This window comes from Neocloeon triangulifer, unplaced genomic scaffold (genome assembly GCF_031216515.1).
Source record: "Neocloeon triangulifer isolate White Clay Creek 2 clone unplaced genomic scaffold, ASM3121651v1 ptg000002l, whole genome shotgun sequence".
In the NCBI taxonomy this organism is placed as follows: domain Eukaryota; kingdom Metazoa; phylum Arthropoda; class Insecta; order Ephemeroptera; family Baetidae; genus Neocloeon; species Neocloeon triangulifer.
The window spans coordinates 191,505-207,729 of record NW_026775545.1 but is presented as its reverse complement, the minus strand read 5'-3'; the positions used below and the strand labels follow the sequence as shown (position 1 = coordinate 207,729).

At 37.4% G+C, this 16,225-nt stretch overlaps 4 protein-coding genes across 5 annotated transcripts; 2 read left to right on the top strand and 2 right to left on the bottom strand.

Moving 5' to 3' along the window:
- Nucleotides 1-7: 7 nt before the first annotated feature.
- LOC132205208 (leishmanolysin-like peptidase) lies at nucleotides 8-9,027 on the bottom strand. Its single transcript, XM_059634147.1, has 13 exons — nucleotides 8,708-9,027; nucleotides 6,129-6,229; nucleotides 2,805-2,835; nucleotides 2,661-2,743; nucleotides 2,479-2,596; nucleotides 2,245-2,426; nucleotides 1,979-2,179; nucleotides 1,698-1,923; nucleotides 1,455-1,642; nucleotides 1,269-1,401; nucleotides 1,059-1,218; nucleotides 723-1,009; nucleotides 8-621 (listed from the first exon to the last, which is right to left on the bottom strand). The coding sequence occupies exons 1-13, from the start codon at nucleotides 8,831-8,833 to the stop codon at nucleotides 460-462; spliced, it is 1,998 nt and encodes a 665-aa protein (XP_059490130.1). The 5' UTR covers nucleotides 8,834-9,027; the 3' UTR covers nucleotides 8-459.
- On the top strand, nucleotides 8,670-11,689 carry LOC132205209 (8-oxo-dGDP phosphatase NUDT18-like). 2 transcript variants are annotated; one of them, XM_059634149.1, is made up of 9 exons: nucleotides 8,670-8,964; nucleotides 9,018-9,367; nucleotides 9,450-9,632; nucleotides 10,105-10,313; nucleotides 10,485-10,587; nucleotides 10,646-10,880; nucleotides 10,940-11,045; nucleotides 11,117-11,257; nucleotides 11,316-11,689. In XM_059634149.1, exons 3-9 carry the CDS (start codon nucleotides 9,527-9,529, stop codon nucleotides 11,424-11,426), a joined length of 1,011 nt encoding a protein of 336 aa, XP_059490132.1. In that variant the 5' UTR covers nucleotides 8,670-8,964; nucleotides 9,018-9,367; nucleotides 9,450-9,526; the 3' UTR covers nucleotides 11,427-11,689. The 2 variants fall into 2 exon arrangements, with proteins under 2 accessions (XP_059490132.1, XP_059490131.1); XM_059634148.1 differs by having other exon boundaries at nucleotides 8,672-8,964; nucleotides 9,468-9,632.
- A 772-nt stretch (nucleotides 11,690-12,461) lies between these two features.
- On the bottom strand, nucleotides 12,462-13,376 carry LOC132203129 (ubiquitin-conjugating enzyme E2 N). Its single transcript, XM_059630651.1, has 2 exons — nucleotides 13,204-13,376; nucleotides 12,462-13,122 (listed from the first exon to the last, which is right to left on the bottom strand). The coding sequence occupies exon 2, from the start codon at nucleotides 13,094-13,096 to the stop codon at nucleotides 12,641-12,643; it is 456 nt and encodes a 151-aa protein (XP_059486634.1). The 5' UTR covers nucleotides 13,097-13,122; nucleotides 13,204-13,376; the 3' UTR covers nucleotides 12,462-12,640.
- A 473-nt stretch (nucleotides 13,377-13,849) lies between these two features.
- LOC132203111 (peptidyl-prolyl cis-trans isomerase G-like) lies at nucleotides 13,850-16,024 on the top strand. Its single transcript, XM_059630611.1, has 8 exons — nucleotides 13,850-14,006; nucleotides 14,062-14,372; nucleotides 14,451-14,538; nucleotides 14,597-14,863; nucleotides 14,917-15,151; nucleotides 15,204-15,299; nucleotides 15,361-15,476; nucleotides 15,543-16,024. Coding segments are annotated over exons 1-8 (1,398 nt in total). The 5' UTR covers nucleotides 13,850-14,004; the 3' UTR covers nucleotides 15,826-16,024.
- The last annotated feature ends 201 nt before the right edge of the window (nucleotides 16,025-16,225 follow it).

Sequence of the window (16,225 nt, the reverse complement as noted above, 5' to 3'; positions counted from 1 at the left end):
AGAAATGTTAAGTTTTAAGTAATATTTAATTGAATCTTTTTTAAAATTACTCGTCGATGATGTACATGATCACATTGAAACATCTGATTAATCTTAAGACCTCGCCTGATATGAGGATCTTATACACTTTGACAAATGACAGGTCGTACTAACTGAGATCATAATTTAAAAAGCTATAATCACTTCAAATGCAGAATAATTGATGCAGAAAACTTAAAAGACCCCGAGGGTGATTCATCCTCGTTGAATTTAATTAAGTAGAATATCTATCGTAAAATAAAATTCTGAGCAGTTTGTCCGGCAGACTTATTATATAAAAAATAATATTAACCAGAATAATCTAATTTGCCCACTAAACACATAAGCTAACTGAGTAGTGCGTAATGTCAGTGACTGACAGCACAGGTAACAATCACATTAACATTTCTTGCATGGCAACCCACATTTGAGCAAAAGTCATTAGGGAACCAGCCGAAGAATAAGAATAACGAGAAGAGTGATGAGCAACCTTGAATCGCCAGGACTGGTCGCAGAACATGTCAATTCGTCCTGCTGAGTTTGGTACTTGGATAACGAATTGATCGGAGGCTTGCAGCTGGCGCCGACACTCTGGAGTTCATCCTGTACAGAAATTTAATTTGTAAATAAATGTTTAAAAAAAAATGCTTAATTATATAATAAAATTCCAACATTGTGATGCAAGATAATTTAAATTGGCTTACTTCGCACAGCTCCTCGCAGCTTGGGCACACAAGGGCTCCAACGTGCAGCCATTCGTCTGCCATTATTTTGATCGGAATTTCTTGGCCCTTGTGGTAGCAGGTGTAGGTGTAATTGGCCACAATGACGTTGATGCGACCTCCGTGGCAATTGTATTTGTAGCAACCGGAGCCCCAGTGCTGCCACAGTCGGACCTGCCGACAGGTGCGCTCCTCCCACATTGACCCTGTGTGATCGAAACAACGAGACCCTTCACCGTAGCTTTCAAGGGCAAAGTTCTTTTCCGGCTCTAAAAATACAATTTAAGCAGAAAGTTTCTTATTTTAGATTTATCATACGGGGATTATTTTCCTCAAAGTAACAATGGGATCCTCGGACGACCACATTTTTCGCGCGCCACGAAAACTCTTGAATGTAAGGACAGTAATCAGCCAAAGCTACGGAACCTCCGTATTTCCCTTCGGACCCTTGACTTATGTGAGGAATTGCGTCGAAATTCTGAGAAAAAAATTATGTTATTGAAGCATAGGAATTTAGTCGAAACAAACCTGGTATTTTGTCGGTAAATACCCCGAGTGCTCAACCAAATTGCAGAGGGCAACAGAACTCCGGTCATCCGTGCATTCAGTTTCAAGAGGGTCTTTTTTCACTTTATTGCAGTACGGGTGGATAGAAAGTCCGCTGCAGAAATAAATTATTTTAATTTTGCACAGCCGTATTTTTGATAGACTTACAGCTTCACTCTCTTGTCCATCCACTCTTTGCAAGACTTCTGTGCAAAGTCGCAGCCCAAATCTTTGCCCCAACTCAGCACTTGGGCCATGGAATAATTGGCTCGATACCAGCCCGTGTCCTCCATCAACGCAAGAGTTATGCGCGAATAGACTGGATTTTGAGTGTGAGTCCCAGTCATGGCTTCGTTCTGTTTAAAACAAGAGTAAATATTTTTTTTCGTCCACACAAGCTGCTGCAATCACCTCAAAGACTCTTTTCTCCCAATGGGTCATTGCGGTACCTTCCTCGCCCTGGTCCTCCAGTTCAGCTCCTTCCAAACTGTCACAGCCAAAGTGCCTTCGGACTTCCTCCACAACTTTCGGTAGAACGACCATCTGCACCATTCTCGTAATATTCCCTCCTCTCACTTTCCAATCTTTCCTCGTCAACGTCCTGATGACCTTTTCACTCCACTGTCTTGTCTGAAGCCTGTTAATATAGATTAATTAAACGTTTTTCCAACTGATATGTAAAAAATACGCACTTTTCATTTAATACTAGTTTGCCGTTGTCTATTCTTGGAGTTAATGGATTTCCGTCCGAATCTCGATAAAATGCGTACAAACTACTCGAGAAGCCGAGAGCATGGAGAATTTCATGTTTGACCGTCGACAGCAAAATCTCCAGTTCTTGGGGTTTTGTGCTAATGCTGTCCGGACACAGGTTGGCATGACCGGCAATTGGCCTGAAAACAAATGAGATCAAAAGATGAATTAGGTCCTCAAATTTGGCAGAAATTCAAAATTTCACCTGTCAAGTGCGGCCTCCTGTTGGCAATGAGCCGCGTAGGCCACGGTCATTCCCTTGTGACACCTTTCCGTCTCCATCGCGGACACGTAGAAAACAAAGTCGGCATTGGCGATTCCAGGACCTGCCGTACTGCCAGCGACCTCTCCACACTTTTGCCCTGTGGCGTTGCACGCGCGACAAACCTGCGGAAGATCGTAAATTTTTTAAGCACATAAAAGGGAAATTCGTGCTCACGTCGAGGTGCGACTCGGGCACTTGCACTTCGCCACACATGGTTCTCGACTCGCAGGCGTTTTTGCAGTAAACATGCGGCTCGCCTTTCCTGAAGAAAACTTGGTTGTTTTCACACTTTCTGCGAAGGTTGTGAACACAAAATATTAGAGACTGTCGGTGAGATTTAGCACATTTTGACTCACCTGTTTAGTCTAATTACATTGGCAGTCTTCCTCACCATGAGCGCCTGCTCCCAAAAGTGAACAGCCTCTGGTAATATTGTATTCTGTTGGACAGAAAAATGCGTTTTAATACAATTAATAATTTTCTGGTTTAAAAATACTCACATTAATTAACTCGAATTTCTCTCGATCAAGTCTGCAACACAGGAATGGAACAAAATTAATTGCAAAGGGTATAAAAAAATGAAGAGAAATGAGGAAAAACTTAATTTCACTGGTGCAAAGAAAACTTGCATAATTAATAATTATTACGAAGCGGTCATTCAAGGAAACACTTCTGGAGATTTTCTTTGTTCAGCAGAAACAGTTTCACTTGACTTGAATAGTGAGAATTTGAGGCTATTAAAACTCTCCAAGATAGCCCCTGAGGTTAAACAAATTTATGAGCTTCTCCTTTCGACGACGGGCGACGTTTGTGCATAATCTTGCTAAGTGTCTTGTGAGAGAGTTTCGAAAATACTTTTGCGGCGTTTTTATAGATTCGAGGAAAGATTGGAGGTGGTGCACCCGGAAATCAAATAATATTAACATCTTTATTACTTTCAATTTGAACTTCAAATAAAAAATAATTAATTATATCTTGAAAATTATGACATATTATTGTTAGTATTGGCTAATTTTGATAAAATAAATATATATTTTAGAAAATTCCCATAAGAAACAATGTTTCTAAAATTCAGTTCTTGCAATAAATTCAATTTTTTTTTTACTACTTTTTGTCTCCTTGGAAATGATATAAAATAAAACCAATTTAAAATTTATTATCAAAATTAATCAGCCCGTTTTTTGCTACAGCCTCATTTTAAAAGTTTATATTAATTAATTTATTAAGTTTTTTTCTACGTGCATTATATAAACTATGAGCTAAAATAACTTTCCAGCAGAATAAATAATTGAGTAATACAATCTAATGATTTCAAGTGAAAAATACTTAAGGTTGGCAAATTAGTGAAAATTGGCAAGCCCAATTTACGACCGCCTCGTTCGTTCAATTTCTTTCAACTTTATTGCACCGACATTGGCATAAAACGAGATAATTGGCGGAGAGATAAATGAAGAACTGCCAATATCGGAAATGATCAGAAGCGGCAAGGCAAGACATTTCAGGCTCCATTTAACGCAAGACGATGGATTCGGCTCAAGAGCAGTAAAAAAATAAGAATTTAAGTCACGCCGAAGCAAAAAAAATCTGTAACACCGGCGAACGCAATTTCTTCTTTTCATCAGGAAATAAAAAGCGAGAGAGAAAACGTTTTCATGCTTCCATTCATTATATTTTATGCAGGCGGTTTCGCAACGAAATGAGAATTCGTGCACATCTCTGGATGCGCAATAGTTGTTGTTTTGCACCTACCGAAAGAAAGATCATCAAAATAATAACAAAAGTGCCCTTTGAAAGGAGCGCGCATCACCTCTGGAGAAATTTAAATGGCAAGTGGGTGCCGCGATTCGTGATTCAATTACAATTGAGGTTTGGTTCACAATCAGAATCACACGGTCTCACAGCGTATAATAAAAAATAGATTTTCTTTCACTTAGGAATCAAAAGCATAATCGAAATAATCTTTAAAAAATTCTAGCTCGACAGGAAAAATATAACGATTTTATCTTAACAAAATTTCATAGCAACAATAAAAAAGATTTTTTTTTATTTATCAATGGAAAATAGATCACAAGAAAAATAAAAAATTATCTTTAATTTTATTCGCTATAATAAAAGTTTAACCGGTTTTAACGTTCTTTATTTAAATTTTTTCATTGATAGTGACAATGTATAAAAATTGTATGCATTATTTGGTTTATTATTTCTAATGAAGTATTTTTCTAATTGTTTGCATTTTTGTTGTTTTATATATTAACTGACATATAATTATTTTCAATAATTCAGGGCAATCAAGTTCTCAATAAAAATTTCGGACAAATAAACACTAATAACATGTAAAATTTATAATGGTAAAATAAATTTGTGACCCAATTGAAATTCAAGTCATGGTTGTGAGATTAAAATTGACGGAGCCTTAGATAAAGCTGCTGTGTGAACGAGACATTTCCGAATCAGCGTCGTGAGATCGTGAGGATAAAAAGATTCCACTCTGATCTCATCTCATTGCTACGATTTATTTTTTTTTTTTCATCGAGGAGCCGCTATAGAGAATAGAAAGTGATTTGGCACGGGAGTAAAGAACTTTCAACCTTATATTCACAGTGCAGTGAGAAGGCCAAATTAATTCGCTCGCTTTCCACTTCCCAGCGGCCAACGAGAGCGCGGCTCCACTTCATTGTTTCCGTGCTCCACACGTCCAACCGTGAAACTGCCTTCGTAATCTGACATAAGAAAAGCCTCGTTTGAAATACCGACTGGGACTTTTGCATAATTGCGGAAACAGTTGTTAAAAGTTCATTTAGTACAAAATTATGTGTAATTCTTTTATTTAGCAATTCAATTTACAATTCAATTGTTTTATTTTTGTTATTGGAAATAAAATTAAGATTGAACGATTTGACGAGACGAAGGCTAGACTGGAAGTAGATTTCGTAATCACACTAGGCCAAGGATTATAGAAAGAGATAATCCGCTGTAATCGTGATAACTGATAATGAAAATTTCGTCCGTGAACAATAAAATTGCCGGAGTTTGTCACACGTGAATTGTTCTTCACGATCCTTCTCATTCAATTTACTGGGTGAGCGTAAATCAGGCAGAGCCAAAGATCAATTTTTTCCGTTTTGTAATCGTGAAATAATGAAGCATGACTATTTCCATCATCACGATCAAAATTTACATGAAAATATTTTGGTGAACCGCTCATAAAATAAATCATTGTTTAGAAAAATTTCTTTTCAGTTCTAATTTTTTCACCAAATAATTTTTACAAAAATATGGCAATTACATTTGGATTTTTTTACAGATTTAATTTTGGTCAGAATATAGAACCGTGTGTTTTGAGCGAACCTTTCCCACTGGAGGTTGAGAGATGAATAAATTATTTTTCATTTTCAAATTTCTTTTTTATTTTGTGACAAAATTATAACCATAAACAATTTTACTAAAAAAAAATTATTATTTTGATGACAAAACTTGCTAAAATTAATTTTTGTGATAATTTTTGTCAAAATAATTTCACAACTCAAGAATTATGGCAGCCAAAACTTGTAGAGTAGGATATTGTTTTTCTAAAACAATAAAAAACTCATAAAAGAAAAATGAAAATGATTTAAAAATAATGTTCTATTTATCTACATAATATATGATTTTCTAAAAGAAAAAGAGCTGCATTAGTATCAGCAGTCCATGACCAGCACTTTTCTCTCTCTCACAAACCCACTTTATCCGACTGACACGTCCACGTCATTTTATTGCGATCGCCGCTATAACGCGTGCCAGTTTCTTTGTTGTAAAAACACGAGCAAAATTACTACTGTTCATACCTGTAAACGCTCTCGTCGTAGTACAAAAGTATCCTCAGAGGCTGGTCCAGACTTCTTTTCCTAATTATGTGACCCTCCTCCAAGTGCACTCCACGAACAACCTGCAAAAACGCCCAAATATTGTATTTAGTTTTTCATAATTCACTAATAATTATTACGAGCAGTTTTTGTAAATTGATGTATTTTTATTAGAAAACAAAATTTATTGAGAATTGCAATGGTCTTTGAGAAGAAAAAATTGGAAAGCTAATGTAAACAAAATGACAAAGGAGTATAAAAATAGCGTCCTCTTTTTGACCACTGCGCGGTGTTTGGAAAAAAACGGAAGTGGAGCACGAGTAGAAATCAACAAGCAAAACAGATGCAAAAGCTAGTCTACGTTAATTTTAGGATGTTTTGTTATTTTAATATATCTTAATTGAAAATAGATAATTAAACGGAATTTTATTGTCAAAAAATGTTTTCATCAAAAAACAAAACGGCTCTACCAGTTTCAGTCACAATCTGCGACCCTATTTAATGAGAAAGAAAAATACAATTTATTAGTTTTAATTTTGAGTGTTTTGCTATATAAAAAGTGTAGTTTTTAAATTTTCTGATTTTATTTTTTTTATTTTTCTTGCTTACGAAATAGCTAACCGTGACCGAAACGGGTAGAGCCGTTTTGTTTTTTAATAGAAACATTTTTTCACAACGAGAAAAAGGCCCGAGTTCTTCACTTCCATGATCAAGTGTCAATTTCTTCAAACAAACAAATAAATAAATAATTCAATTTTATAAAAAAAATTAAAATATTGATTTTAATAATGTTACAGAATTAATTGATCACAGTGACTTGTAAATTATAAATAATTCAGCACTAAAATAATGTGATAATTTTGAGAAAAATTATAATATTAAAAAAAGCACAGCCAAGATTTTACTCGCTGCAGTCATTCGTAAATAGGGTTAATAGCAAAAATTGACTAGCCAACGGGCAAATCTCTCCTGCGGGCCAAAAACTGTATATTTCGCCTGAATATTCACAAAGTGTATTAATCAGCGCGGCATTCAGAGCGCGTCAGCTGCAAAACGTGATGAGTCGGACAGAAGCAGAAAAAATTTGAGCATTTTTATTTTTATTGAGTGTGCACTCGAGCATTTCAACGCAGGATTAACTTTTGGGCCCGCAAGAATTTCTTGTGAATTGGAAAGTTCGGAGACGTTTCTTCTTCACCTTTGCGATTTGGGAAGCAAAATGTCACCGCAAAGTTGTAATTTATCGCGATTTAAAGACACACACTGCCTTGCCAGCTGATCGCCCACGAAACTCGAAACTGGGAGAAAGTGCAGTTATACTTTGGAGTTGCCAGCAGGGTGACTTGAGTTAATGCATTTGAATTTTTCATGAGCGCCACAAAGAAGGTGAGAGAGTACTTTCAAAAATTATCAAAAGTTGTTCGGAAAATTGTAATCAATAACAATTCAATCACGCATTTGATTTATATTTTATAGAAAAAATAAATTAAACCCAATTAAAAAGTATTTAAGGAAAAGGAAAATATTTAAAATGTAAACCAAAGAAGAAGAAAACACTTTTTTTTAACAATAGATGTGGAATAATTTCTAGACTTGGCTTTTTCACAAGATTAAAAAAAATTGCCAAAAAACAATGGATCGCTCTTTCTTCTTTTGTCCTATTCCACTTATTGTCGCATTATGTGCAAGAAGAAATAATAATGGAAGCTGAGAATTAAACAATATTTTTTTTTTTCAAAAATATATTTTATTTTTTTAAATTCGTAAATCTGGAGTTTTTCTAATTATTCTGATATCTTATAATGAAAGAAGTAAGTTTTTTGCAGTTTATTTGATTTTGATTTAAGCTAATTTATGCATTTTACGGTATAAAACTTTTGCAAAACAAGTCAAAAAGAAAGAAATTATGCTAATTATGTTAAACGATCATTTCCTCAGAAATTGGCTGGAAGTGTAATATAATTAATAAATAAATATCTTTAAAAAAATCACCTTTTTAAAATATTCAATAACATGACGTGATTGATAATAACAATTTTAATATTACAAATTTAGCTTTAAGAGCTACGGCTAAATTCAGCACCTGAATAATATTTTTCTCAATAATTTTGCTCATAATTTTCATAATTAAAATTTTCAGGTTTATATTGCTTTTCATAAGTAGCCATAATTATGGAGTGAATCTTGCAAAAACGTCTAAATTGATGTAAATAACGTTTGTGCCAGAAAATATTGCAGCAGTTAATTAGTCTGTGGCACACGCCAATTATCTCGAGCCAATCAAATACGTCCTTGCATGCAGTAAATTGATCTAGGCTTTACAAAGTAAGAAGTTTTTAGATGAGAAAAATAAATAAAATACTAAAAAAGTTGTTAAAAATTAAAATGATCAAAAATACATACAACCAAATGCTATTATGTAAAACGTTAAAAAATAATTATTATTTTTAGCATGTTACATACACAATTACATAGCTGTGGCCTTCAGATTTTAATTGGATACTTTGCAAGATTTAAATTCAAATAAATGTAATAATTAGATATAGGATTATATTTCTCACCTCTTCGTCTTTGGGGGGCACATGACTGCACGTTCTGTGTTCAAATAATGCAATTGCCGAGCCGTAGAAGAAAATCTGCATTGCCAGGAAAGTCGCTGACACCTTCCACCTGACTTTCGCAGCCATTCCTTCACCGAATACCGCCGACGGACGGCCGAATTCGTCGAAGGAAACCGCAGCTAGGGTACCTGGTGCACTTGCAAAAGTTTCTACAAAGCCGCACGGGTGCCGGAACACCTTGGGGCGAGCAGAAACAAGTAGTTGTTGTTGTTGACTGTCAAAACCATTCGACTAACTTTGTGAGCCAAAGATGAGGAGGGCGTAGCACTGCCGCAGACCGGGAGCGAGGGCCAATCAAAGACGAGCAAAGACAATGCAACCAATCAGCGATCGCGAGAAAGCCCAGCTCGACCAATCAGATTGTTTTCGTTGTCGCGAAGTTCGGCGCGTTTTTCAAATTATCTGAAGGTGTTTGGGAAAAGTGGGCGCTGGCGCTCCCCTGTCGTTGCCCTAGTCCCTTCTCCGTCCGGCCGACCAACCAGCATGCACGACACGCATTTTTGAACGTCCCGAGAGGTGATAGACCTCTCCGCGAAGGTCCCCCGCTTGCGTCAGGGTCGATATCACCGATACGCACCTATCCCATTTCTTGAAGCTCAGGTATGCGTGTGTTTCTGTGTATGTACATACAAACATAACAGAAACGACGTTCCAAGTCACCTACCGAACCAAATCCGTGAAGGTGTTTATGCGTTTGCAGGAGCCGCCTAAATTTGTCTGCGTGGCCGCTGAGGAGTCTTTTGCCTGAACTGCGGCGGAATGGACAGGATTGAAGATAACGTGAAGAGACTCCTGAATGGGGATGCCCTGAAGGAGTCGCAGGAGTTTTGTGACTTCACCCTCGAGGCGCAAAATGAAGCGACAGGTACGGATTTTAAAATTATTTAATTTCATCTTTTTTGTCCAGTTCCCTTTTAAAATTTAAAGTCAACCAATTCGAATGTGTTTCATATAAATGAAGTTCAATAATGTTTTTGGGTGGGTCCGAATATCAGAGAAACGATTCTAGAAACGATTCTTGAGAAACGTTTCTCGAGAAATGATTCTGGAGAAACGTTTCTCGAGAAACGTTTCTCGAGAAATGATTCTAGAGAAACGTTTCTTGAGAAAAGATTCTCGCGCAAAGATTCTCCAGGATCGTTTCTGCCTTTATAATTCAACTAAAGAATCGATCCTTGAGAATCCTTGCGCGAGAATCTTTTCTCGAGAAACGTTTCTCTAGAATCATTTCTCGAGAAACGTTTCTCGAGAAACGTTTCTCCAGAATCATTTCTCGAGAAACGTTTCTCAAGAATCGTTTCTCTGATATTCGGACCCACCCTTTCTATTTTTTCTAGTTGCCAAGGGCGTAGCTCCAGCCGCTCCCTCCGACTACATTCCACAATTGAACAAAAATGTTTGCTACATCGTTGCTGCTGTACTGATTAACGATTCTGGAGAAGTGCTAATGATGCAGGAAGCTAAAAGATCTTGTGCCGGACAGTGGTACCTGCCAGCCGGACATATCGAAGCTGGCGAGACAATTCAACAGGCTGTTGAAAGAGAGGCATGATATTAATATTATTGTTTTTACTGTAGAGAAGGTTAAACCATTAAGTCAATAACGCAAAAGCTTTTGTCTCAAAAACAGTAATCACTTGTTTATGGTCAGCAGCTTTTAATAAAACTATGTTAAGAATTATTTAATACCTGAAACTAATTACGTTTTTTAATTTAGGTTTTGGAGGAGACAGGATTAACAATGCAAAGCACCACCTTAATAATGGTTCAGTCGGCGGAGGGATGTTGGGTCAGGTTCGTTTTCACTGGCAATGCAGCAGGTATTTTGATCCAACAGCATAAAGTTTACCATTAACTTGCTAATCTATTTAAATTCAGGACGGCTAAAAACACCTGCTGAGGCGGATTCTGAATCGTTGCAAGCCAAGTGGATTTCTGACATCAACGAGTTGAGTCTTCGAGCATCGGACGTGGAGCCTCTTGTAGCTTGCGGACGTCAGTACTGGAGAGCCATAAAAGAAAAACAACAGTGGCATCCTGAGATTTTGCCCGTTGCCAGGCACCATACTAAATTGCTTCTAAGACTGCTAATTTGCGTTCGAAAGAAAGACACGTAAGGATTTAAAAAAGTTACCCACTTTTATTCGTTGCTCTAATGAACATAAAATTCAGAAATCGAGTTCACATCTTGCTGTCGGAAAAGACAGAAGCGCACATTCCCACTTGTGAAATTAACCCCAGGAGAAGCTTGCATTCTACACTAAAAAAATATATGATGGTAAATTTATCAAAAATCAGTGGTTACTTAATTTAAAATTTGGTTTTAATCAAACTATTTTACTCTTTCAGGAAATATTTGGAGCAGAGCTTCCGCAGCACAGACCTCATGGTGTTTTGAGTGTGGAGCATTCCCCGACTAGGAATGTTGAGGTGGAAGGTGACGGATTTTGCTTGACTTTGCTCATTTCCATCAGGCAGCCTTTAGAAGAGGTTTGAAACACTCAGAAGTCATTTAAATTAAGGAAAGCTAAGATGCATATTGATTTAGGTTGGATTGATAGACAAATACACTTGGCTTGAGGTCAACCCTAACCTGGAGGAACTCATACTTCCTAGGATGGCAAAAAACATGACTACAATTTTGCATGTCATTCGGTAGAGGATTTGTTGATTACTCCAATTTATTATTATCAAGAAAAGCTAAATACTCAAATTTTATATTAAAAAATTGTTATACAGTTGTTGCATATTGGTTAAATTTTATTGTTATATAAAACTATACTGCAAGGATGCAGAGATGGCCAAGATTAAACAATAGGAAAATACTATAGCCTCAAGCTGATAATATTGTAATCGCAATGAAGGGAATTCTAAGCTTTCTGAATATTATGCCATTACATATAAATAAAATGAAATGTTTAAAATTATAAAACATTTTGATTATAATTTCATTTTAACCTTAATAAGTAAATAAAAATTTCAAATAACAAGATAATGATAAAAGATCTGAACAGGATACCAAAATTTAAGAAAGGTGGCGTGCAGAAAAATCCAGAACCGAATTCATTGTTTTATTATATCCTTTATTTTTAAAGCACAAGATAGAGAAGATAATAACGCTACTGAAAAAGATTTTACATTACGGCTAAATTAGTTGATCTCCGCATCGAAGTGTACATATGCATCTATCCTCACTTTCAAAAATAATCATTGATGCCTATTGAGAGAAAATTTCACTATGCATATTTCACCAATTCTCCTTCCATATTGGATCATTCATGCATGCAAGATAATTAAATAATACAATTAGTTGTTTTTGCTTGAGAGAGGCAGACAAACGAAAAGCATAATCGAAATCTGACGAGCAAGAGTGACTTAATCTTATGCAGGGAAATTATTTTTCCCAAGGCATTTCTTTACATCAGGAAATTATGTTTTCAATGATATTTCAAGCTGCAGGTTTTAGGAATTGCATGCTTATGGATTTGGGATTAATCATAAAAATTTTGGCGGAAATAATTTTTGTTTACTCTTGAATAAATAAATAATAATTTTCAAAGTAACTTGAGCGCAAGAGCAATTTGTCCAGCTCTCACAAGATAATTTGCAGAATAACTACTAAAATGGGGGGAATATTATTTACCGCTATTGAAAACCACCGATGCCAGCAGTGCCACTAGTCCACATGTGCAAAAATACATACAAGCTTAAACAAAGTTACCCTGGCATTCAATTAATTGAGTAAATCATTGCAGTGGAAGTTCAAACTGAAACAGTAGAGGGGATCGTCTGGCATATAGTAATGCGCAAAAGGCATTGATTTTTGCATCAAGAAGTGAAATAAAGTAAAAACTTCACAGTGTGCCAGTCCCACTAACTGTCCATGGCGTATCTGCGTGTCCACTCCTTGGCATTCCTGATAGCTTCAGCCTCATTGACTTTCCACAGCTCGGCAACATCATTTGCAAGGGGGTCGTCCGGATTTGGCGCGCTCAGCAAAGCCTGGATGGACAACAACACCGTCCTGATCTGCAGGGCGGGACTCCACTTGTCTTTGAGAATGTCCAGGCAGATGCGGCCAAGTCGGTCAATATTGGGGTGGTAGATCTTTGTAATGAAGCGAACTTTAGGGGCAGACATTGGGTAGTCTTCCGGCAGGAAGAGTTCCAGCTTGAAAAGGCCACCCTCAAATGGAGAGTCTTCTGGCCCGGTCACTATAACGTGAAAGTAGCGAGCATTGCTTTCATCTGGCACAGCACTGATCCCGGGCACGGGCTCCTGCATGAGCCGCTGCGTTTCCTTGATGATGCGACGAGGCAAGGAACACATAGTCGCAGCGTGTTTTTGACGATGGCCTGCAACGAGAATCACACATCAATGCGGGGGTCAATGAAATGCATAGCAGGGTGCGTCGCCGATCTGGGGGTGCAGCTTACGTGTATAAGTCTAAAACCAATTAAATGGTTGTGTGCAGATTCTTGTGGGGTGTGATTTTAACGAGATTGCGGCGGAACAAGAGAGCCAGAGGATGTAATATGAACGCTCGCTGACAGGCTGACTTTAGCTTATTCGTCTTGTCGGCTCACGACTGCAACTCTCGGTCACCGGTCTGAAATTGAGGAGGAATTAGCGATTTATGAACACACTCTCTCAGACCGTCGTTGCCTTATTTCAGTGCAATGAGCTCAGCAAACTACAAATTCGGACCAGAATGCTTTTAAAAAGTGACGAATTTCCAGAAAGATTTGGAGAAATTTAACAAAGGGTGGGTGGCCAAAAGCTCCTAGATTGCAGGCGGTCTCAAAAAGGAGTCACATACAAAAAGTAAGACACCATACTTTTCTTCCAGACTATTTTCACAAAATGTAAAAAAGTATGAAATACAAAAAAAACATATTAAATTTGTTCATTATCTTACTTTTTCCTTCAGAATAAATACTTTCATTGCACAAAAATCTCAGATCGTTTTAACTCCTTTGTGTACAAAATCCATTCCCCTTCTGCGTTTCACCGGTTTCCCCTCTCCCCGTTGGACAACTAGCGCCAAACTTGCGCATAAACAACGCACAAAGAAGGAGGCGTGGCTGTTTTTTGTTGGTAAACCTGAAGTAGCTGGCAAAATGTTTTCTTCTCAAAATTAAAGCTCTGAAACTTCGCCGGTTTCTCTGCGTTTTTTGATCGCTTTTAAAAAAACATACTGTTTTAATCGGAATTCTTCGAGTGAAGAGCTCAGCGACATGTAAGTGCCGACCAATGGACCCTAAATTTGTTTTGAAAAGTTCTTTGCTTTTAAGGTCCGCTGACGGCGAAAACGTTGTTTCGTCAACGGTCGGTGTGCGTCCACGATGCTTCATGGATATCTGCATCGCTGGCCTGGACACAGGCCGAATTGTCTTTGAGCTGTTCTCGGATCGATGTCCACGAACGGTGGAAAATTTTCGCAGCTTGTGCACAGGCGAAAAAGGCATTGGCAGCTTGGGCAAGCCAATGCAATACGAAGGCACCATTTTCCACAGGGTCATCAAGGATTTTGTCGTCCAGGGTGGCGATTTCACCGAGGGTGATGGCTCTGGTGGCGAATCGATTTACGGTGGCACTTTCGAAGGTATGAACTATGAAACGCACTTTGATTGGACAATTTCAGTATTTATACATATGTATTAAAATGGTCCTTCTAAATCAGACGAGGATTTGACGGGAAAGCATGACAGGAAGTACTTGGTGAGCATGGCCAACAGAGGAAGAAACACCAATGGCTCCCAGTTTTTCATGTAAGCTTCATAAAGATTATTTTGTACATAACGATCTTATCATTAAACCAAATCATAGATTAACAGGACCGGCACCACATTTAGATGGTATTCATACAATCTTCGGTCATGTTGTATCTGGTCATGAAGTGATTGAGAAAATCAATAATCTGCCGGTTGACAATATATTCAGACCGTTGCAAGACATAAAGGTTACCAAAAGCGGAGAGTTGATACTCAGACCAAAAAAGAAGAAAGAGAAGAAGGTCAGCAGCAGCAGCAGTGAAAGCAGCGATTCTGAGAAGGAGACTGTCAGTAAGAAGAAAAAGAAAGAAAGACGCAAGAGGTGTGTGATCAATTATAATTTGTAAGAAATGGCACTCATTTTGACTTCCGCAGTGCAAGGAGTGATCCTGAGGAAGATTCTGCATTCAGAGATGAGGCAGGTGTACCCCACCCCTTGGTCACCACCTTCAACATTAAGAAGGATGAAATTCCGAGTGTGCCATCCAACAGATTTCTGTCTCGTCTTGTCGGCCGCAATCCGGAAGTGAAAACAAACATGGAAAGCAAGGCCACAAACATACGAGGTCGCACTAAAAGCGGCAGGACAGTCAAGGGAAGAGGCAATTTGGTAATCAGGTTTTTATTTAAATTTGTTCTTATCTAAAAAATATAATTTTTAGCGTTACCGTACTCCATCGCGCTCAAGATCTAGAAGTATCACTCCTCCTCACTGGCGTCAGGAACAAAGCAAAAAAATTTCTTACAAGAAATTTGAGGTTTGGCTTTAAAAGTTTTTTTCATTTTTAAAGTCATCACAATGATTATTTTTGATATTAGGAAATCGAGAAAATCAAGAAGCAGCGTGAAGATGAAATACGCAGACGAGAAGAAGAAAGGCGTAAACGTCACGCTGAAAAGGATAAAAGACCGCCTTTGCAAACTCAAAATCAAGTGTAAGGACTCATTTCAGCTTTAATAAATTTGTAGTCTAATTGCAACATAAATAATTTGCTATTTAGGCCTGAAAAGAAATCATTTGACGATGAGAAGGAAGAAGGAGAGTTGCGCGAAGATGATGAGAAAAAAGATTCGCAAAGGAGCAGGAATAAGTCGGAGAGGAAGCTCTCTGGTGACAAAAAGAGCTATCGGGCTCGTAGGTCACGGTCGCCTAAACGCAAAAGATCCCCAAACCGCAAGAAGCCGTCTCCACCAAGGCGTCGCAAGCGATCTTCTTCATCCAGTTCCAGTTCATCGTCATCATCATCCGACTCTTCTGTCGATCGTAGACGTAAGAGGAAGTGAAAATTTTCCACGACATTTGTTCCACTAGAAGTAAAAAAGCCGCTTCATAACATAATTTCACTTTACATTGTTAGATTTCAAGGTTCATGTATTTGTAAAATTAATCTATTGTGTATGTACATGACTGTATGTAAATGAATTATGGATGCTGAGTAAATTCAAGTAAATTTATGAAAGATACCAATGAAAAATACCTTTTTTCAATTGAAAAAAATATATAATGTAATATTTAATTATGAAGAAAACTCTAGTGAAGCAACGCGTCAGAATATTAGCTACAAATTATCTTATAATTAATAGATATCATGTGTTGGATTATGTATGTTTTTAATATTATTTGTTTTTTACATTTGAATTTCCCGCTAAATGCATCTCAATTCATTCAATTCGATTTGGCAAC